The 7,357-nt window shown below is 41.6% G+C and overlaps 1 protein-coding gene across 1 annotated transcript in view; it reads left to right on the forward strand.

The window, feature by feature from the left end:
• LOC310795689 (uncharacterized protein) overlaps positions 1-6,872 on the forward strand; it is a gene marked incomplete at its 5' end in the record, with an annotated part of 45,614 nt that extends 38,742 nt beyond the window's left edge. Inside the window, one exon of the mRNA XM_083657758.1 lies at positions 6,737-6,872. Within this exon, the coding sequence (XP_083513884.1) occupies positions 6,737-6,796 (60 nt within the window). The 3' untranslated portion in view covers positions 6,797-6,872. The remainder of the gene's footprint in view (positions 1-6,736) is intronic.
• Positions 6,873-7,357: the final 485 nt, after the last annotated feature.

The following is a 7,357-nucleotide window of genomic DNA, read 5'->3' on the forward strand; positions in this document are numbered from 1 at the left end:
TTACACCTAACAGAACGTTATTATGTTTAATTATGTTTAAAGTATGTTCATGCCATTTGCACTATGGGCAGTGAATACGCCACTGTCTGTGGCGTGTCTTACTGCTCTATTGCTGTTGCCTCTTGTTTTTTATTTATATATCTTTTATTTTTTTGCACTATGTTGTAACGGAGCCTACAGCACAATAATTTCACACGTGATACTTGTACTACGGAGTGACAATAAAAATCTTGAATCTTGAATCTTGAATCTATAATCCTATATAGAATCCTGGTATAAATCAGGATTTATAACACTCAATAATAAAATGAACGAATGAATGAACGAACGAATGAATGAATGCATAAATTAATGAATAAGTAAATAAATAAATTCCAGCCAGCCAATGGCTTTACTGGTGATAAACGACATCACAATAGCTCGAGTGACATCACTGATGACATCACAATTGCTGAGTTACATCACTGAGTACATCATCAGAGATTTATGAGATCACTTGGTGATCTCTCTCTCGGGACTAGAGAGAGAGAGAGAGAGAGAGAGAGAGTGTGTGTGTGTCTCCAAACTCCTCCCTCCGTCCGTGCTGCGGAGGGGGTGGAGGCTCCGCGGCCGCTTTCGGGCAGTCTGGACTGTAAAAAAACTGGCTCGTTCGTGTCGGCTGAGAGCTTTGAAAAAGCTTTTGCGATTCTGGTCTTATTTATGCGCAAAGGTACTCGAGTGTGTGTGTGTGCGCGCGCGCGCGTGTGTGTGTGTGTGTGTGTGTGTGTGTGTGTGTGTGTGTGTGTGTGAAATCGAAAGAGTTTTCGCCCAGCTATTTCCTTGTAATTAGACTGGCTTTCTGCAGCGGACCCGCCGTGGCTGTGGCTTTCTCTCTGTCTTGGGAGAGAACTGTCGCCACTTAGTGGTCGGTAAAATAGATTATACACATTCTCTTCCTCCAATATTGATATAGAAGACGTAAAAGGGGTTGATTGATGTCCCACCGTCAAAAAAAAAAAATGTTTATGTAAGACGAGATATCTCGTCTTTGGCACTCAACGGTCGGATTATGTAAGACGAGATATCTCGTCCATGGCACTCAAGGTGTTAAGATGTCTTAGTGACCAAAACCAAGATGTCTTGAGACATTTTGTATGGTCAAGATGTCTCAAGACACCTTGAGACTTAAACTGAAGACATGCAGTCATGTCTTAAGACGAGATATCTCGTCATTGGCAGTCAACCGTTGGATTTTGTAAGACGAGATATCTCGTCAATGGCAGTGAACGTGTTAACAGACCCTCGATCTGTCACTTTGATCTGGTTTGACTGAACAGGATCAAAGCTATCTAGTTTAACGATACTACGACGCTGGTTTTCTACTCGATAACTGAAGCTGGGTTTATCTGGGATCTGCCTGTGCACGCGCACGTTTTTCGCTCGTGCACAGGCGCGCGTCCACGCGAAAGAGGTGCGCTAGCCAATCACATTATGAACAGCTGAGTTGATCCACGCCCACACCCATTTCATCGTTCAATGAAAGCGCAGTGAGATCAGAGTTTTAGCGGATATTTAATGTAGCCTATGGCAGAAGGAAAATCCGCGTTGGATATAGTCTGCTGGAGGACTGCTAAAGCTGCCGCTTGTATTCACATCAGTCATTTGATTTACTTTGATCAGCGATTCATACCCAGTCATCACCATGTCTTGAGATGTCTTAAGACGTGTCTTAAGACACATTTTTCAAGACATCTTAAGACGTCTTGAAAATTGAAGACATGTCTATAAGACGCGTCTATAGACATGCGTCTTAAGATGTCTCGAGATGTCTTAAGATGTCTTGGAAATATCAACGTCCCAAGATTTCTTGAGATGTCTTAAGACACATTTTTCAAGACATCTTAAGACGTCTTGAAAATTGGAGACATGTCTATACGACGTGTCTATAGACATGCGTCTTAAGATGTCTCGAGATGTCTTAAGATGTCTTGGAAATATCAACGTCCCAAGATGTCTTGAGATCACATTATTGCTTTGTTTTTCCCTTTTTAATCCCTTCGTTTTTCATGCCATATATTTACTAATGTGCTTTATTTAGCACATTAGTAATATATGGGATGAAGAAGGATTAAAAAATGAAAAACAAAACAATGTGATCTCAAGACATCTTCCAACATTATCTCTTCCAACAGACACAGCTGGAAAGACACAGATGTAAAGTACTTTTCAACACAAGATATGCAACACATTTCCCACTTAGGGGGGAGGGTATTAAGAATAAATGGGGGGAAGAACTGAACTGTTGAACTGAATTGATATTGTAAATGTTATTAATGTATTCTTGCACTTCTCTTCTTATGGGAAAATAATTGATAACAAAAAAAGGATATGCAACACATTTCAACACATCTAAATGTTAGTAAATATACAGTACTACTACATTATATTATTATTATAACAAAATAATAACAAGACATGTACAATGTAGTCATGAGTATGTCAGCATTTTATTATTAAAAATGTACATAAAAACTTAAAAGCCTGATACAACTCTGTAGATAAATGTACATTGTTCTGTAGTACAAAAAATAGCTACTGTATTGAGTGTGAGAGGAGAACGTACAGTTCTTACATGCTATAGTATCTGGAGAAGTTGTCCTATTTTCAGCAGCTTCACATTATTGGCCATTGGTACCAGTTGATTTTAGTCCCTATTCCAGCATGTTGTCTGGGTTGCCAAAAGTGGGAAACAAAGCGTTGCTCCCTCTTTGAATTCCTCACAGTCTGCAAGGGGTTCTTCTCTCTACTGGCTACTGTACTACTCACTAACAGTAATAATAATAATAATAATAACAATAATAATAATAATAATAATAATGGCCTAGTAATGTATATGATGAACAAACTAGTAGAGATGCATTATTAATTTCACTCCAAATCAGTTTATAAATTCATACAATTTGATCACTTTCAGTTGCAGCACAAAATGGTGTCAAACAGACAGCAGACATAGCTAGCCAGGTGTCTTAAGACACTGTTGACAGACACTTACAAGTTACAACCATTAAACTATGTTTTAAGTTAAAATAACTGAACAACACAAAACAATTATTGCCAAACCAAAAATGCATGCAGTTGCAGTCGACCCACCTTCATGACTACAAAATGTCATTCAAAATACAAACGTCACTGTTAACTCATTGAGTGCCAAGGACGGACATGTTCGTCATTTCAAATAGTAACGTAGAGTGCCAAGGACGGACATGTTCGTCAATTGCGTTTTTTGACGGTGGGGCGTCGATCAAAGCCTTCTGCCTCTGATGTACAAATATTATAGCTATTGGATGTGTCTAACCTATTTTACAGAACCCTTAGGTGGCGACAGTGCTCTCCACATAACAGAAAGGCAAGGAAAAAACAAAGAAGAAGTCGTTATGGAAACGGAAATCGCATCGCATCCGTATGCATCGATATGCTGAAGCACGTTACTGCAGCTGTGCCTGCAGCAGCCAATCTGCTCCCACAATTGAGCCGGACAGCACATCCGCACATCCACACCGTGGAGTTGTTATTATTCTCAACTGGAAGCATCGTTGCCGGTGACAAACACACGCGGAACGCTGTAAAAAAGCAGGATGTCGATGTCCCTTCACTGTGCGCACAGCAAACTCAGCAGAGAGCCACCACAGACAGGAGGAGGAGTGTGCAGTTGAGGCGAGGCGGGGCGGGGCGGGGCGGGGGGGGGGGGGGGGGGGGGCACGCAGAGCAGCGCGCAACACCCAGACAGACCCAGGCAGCAGGACAGGATTGACAAACGCAAGCCAGAATATCCGATGCCCACCAGCAGCAAATCAAGACCAGCAAGAAGCTGCAACCAGCAGCGCACGCAGGGGCCAGCGCTGCTGGTTGTAGCTAAAAAATATTATTCTGCCAAACAGAATTCCCTGGCCTTCACTGTTTTATTGAAGGAAATTATTTTTGAGGTGTGACTACATTAGAAAAGATTAGCTTCAGAGTCAGTGATGTGCTTGAAATGTTTAATTTCACAAAAGGCCAATTATCTCAGCTTCTAGAAAAAAATTGCTGTTTTGGGATGAATCAAGCTATCTTCTCCGGCTCATAACTAAAGAACGGAAAATGGGATCAATAAACTTTTTTTTGCAGATGATAGAATAGAGTCTCATCGTTCTTTGTGCGTGTTCAGTGTTTACATAGTAATATCACACAATATTCTGTGGGCCGCGAGAAATCACTGAAAACGCTCTGAAACTCTGGCACTGGGAGCATCCGTTCTCCAAAAGTGGCTGGCACTCAATGAGTTAAATAGCACTCAATCGCTAGCCGTTAGCGTACAGTGCTAACCTAGCTTATTCAGCTAAACGGACCATTGAAACACAGAAATGGCACACTAGAACATGAATAATGGTTTGGTTAGCTTACCTACATTACCATGGATAGATGTAGCTGCTCGGTGACACTTGACTCATCTTGAAAATAATAATATTATGTAGAAGTAAATACACTGGCATTGCTGCTTCTGCCATCTACAATGGTGTACCAGCCGGCCCGGTCCGAGTAACAGCCGAGACAGCTTTCTGCATTCTTCTTCTTTGGAGTTTCATGGCGGTTGGCAACATTAAAGTTGCATTACCGCCACCTACTGGATTGTAGCAGTTTCACAGTACAAACTATGCTTCCAAAAGGCTGTTGTAACTTGTAACTACCTTGAGTAGACGAAACACACACACGCACACACACACACACACACGCACACACACACACACACACACACACACACACACACACACACACACACACAACAAACAGCAATAGACCCTTTTCACAACAACCATTTTGAGGTGGTAAAGCTGGAAGTAAAGCAGGTTTAACCATACCATTAATGATGGTTCCATTCCATTCAGGTGTGCCAGTGCCAGTAGCCCTCATCAATGTTATTGGTTACACCTGTTTTACTTCCTACTTTACCACCTCGAAAAGGTTGCTGTGGAAAGGGCCTATGGGTCATGGTATGCATATATTTGGAATGTGTTACATATCAATATAAATTAGTCCAATTTAAAAAAGGCAAAGTTATGTCTTAAGATATGCAGTGTCTTAAGACACAGGAAATGTCTTAAGATATTCAGTCTTGAAGACACAGAAAATCGTATGTCTCAAGACGTGCACTTTCATGTCTTAAGACATAGAAAATGTCTTAAGATATTCAGTCTTGAAGACACAGAAAATCGTATGTCTCAAGACGTGCACTTTCATGTCTTAAGACATAGAAAATGTCTTAAGATATTCAGTCTTGAAGACACGGAAAATCGTATGTCTCAAGACGTGCACTTTCATGTCTTAAGACATAGAAAATGTGTCTTAAGATGTTCAATGTTTTCAAGACACAGAAAATATATCTCTTATGTCTCAAGACGTGCACTTTCATGTCTTAACACATTCACTGCCAGCCGTTTTTTTTTACTGTAGGTAGCTTCTGCCAGAGGGTTTTTTTGAGGATTCTGGCTCATTTTACAAGAGCCGAGGATTATTTTCTGCTTGGACTTTGTGAACACAAAGTTCACAAAAGTACTAATAGAATGTGTGCTTTCTCTGTCTAAAAGAGTTAGTTTGTAGAGTTAGTAGTTATGTAGATATTAGCCGTTGAGTACAGCATGGTTTCAGCGTCTGAGACTGAAAGCTGAGATAATCGCAGTTTTGTGAAATTCAATCAAACAGGCAGAACAGTCACTTTAACCATTTATTTTTGGCATCAGTGAGAGAACAGACATCTAAACAATATAGTTCTGAACGCCCTCTCCTTCAAACTCCTCCCTCCGTGGGCGTGTCTGGTGGCTTTCAGCAGCGTTTGTCACAAGCGAGTTTCTACTGCCTGTCTGAGCAGTGAGCAGCCTCCCTCCCTGGCGGCCCCCTCGTCGGCGAGTGTGGATGGGGCTCACTCGTTTCTTGGGTTTGAGAGCTTTGATGAAGCTTTGTGCGATTCTAGGCTTTATGCTGCGTGTTTCAAAGTGTGTTTTCCACCCAGTCTATTTTTGGAACCCCCCACCGTTGTGCGCCCGTGTGCACCAGCGTGAAAGCGTTTTCGCCTACAGTATGAGAATGAGGCTCGTTCGTTTCTGGGTTTTCGGTTGAGCTCAGCTGGAATGAAGCTCCGTGCGATTCTGCGCTTTCTGCTGGTGTTTCAAAGTGTGTTTCACCCATAATCTATTATGCAAATTTGCAATCCCCCACCGCCAGCTCCCAGCGCGATAATGCGCGAAAGCGAAAGCGTTTTCGCCAATCCATTTTACAGTATGAGAGAATGGTTTCCTCGCGCGTTACCCTGCAGTTTTGGCTCGGCTTTTTCTAGTCTGGAGAGCACTGTCGCCACTTAGTGGGTCGGTGGAATGGGTTGTACACGTTCGGTGGCTCCAATATTTTTATAGGAGACGTGGGGGGCGTTGATCCACGTCCCACCGTCAATTTTTTTTTTTTTTTTTTTAAGATAGCTTCGTAGTATAGGGTACTGGCTAGCTATGTCTGCTGTCTGTTTGACAGCATTTTGTGCTGCAACTGAAAGTGATCAAATTGTATGAATTTATAAACTGATTTGGAGTGAAATTAATAATGCATCTCTACTAGTTTGTTCATCATATACATTACTAGGCGGTTATTATTATTATTATTATTATTATTATTATTATTATTATTATTATTATTATTATTACTGTTATTGAGTTTCCTTTTTGTTGTTCTGAAGGAGGGGACCCCTACAAGCATGAGGGAGGCTGGCTCTGTGTTGCAGAGAAGAGGAAGCTGAGAGGAAAGATCACCACCACCCAACGGCGCAGGCGCCCCTCTTTGTCAGCGGCCATCACTGTTCAGACTACTGTGCCCACCAGCCCCTGCCCCACCCCTTCCCCTCACCTGTCCCACCCACCCCCTCACCTGCACAATAACTTGATCCGCAAGTATGTATATTCTTATGCACTATGTTGCTGTTGACTATTAGGATTTGGATATGGAAGTATTTTGTTTTAAGATAATCCACAGCTTCTGTGTGAAGGGTGTTGCAGCCAGTAGAGAGAAGAACCCCTTGCAGACTGTGAGGAATTCAAAGAGGGAGCAACGCTTTGTTTCCCACTTTTGGCAACCCAGACAACATGCTGGAATAGGGACTAAAATCAACTGGTACCAATGGCCAATAATGTGAAGCTGCTGAAAATAGGACAACTTCTCCAGATACTATAGCATGTAAGAACTGTACGTTCTCCACTCACACTCAATACAGTAGCTATTTTTTGTACTACAGAACAATGTACATTTATCTACAGAGTTGTATCTATGTAGGCTTTTTATATACATTTTTAATAATAAAATG

Source organism: Poromitra crassiceps, assembly GCF_964638095.1.
Source record: "Poromitra crassiceps genome assembly, chromosome: 21".
In the NCBI taxonomy this organism is placed as follows: domain Eukaryota; kingdom Metazoa; phylum Chordata; class Actinopteri; order Beryciformes; family Melamphaidae; genus Poromitra; species Poromitra crassiceps.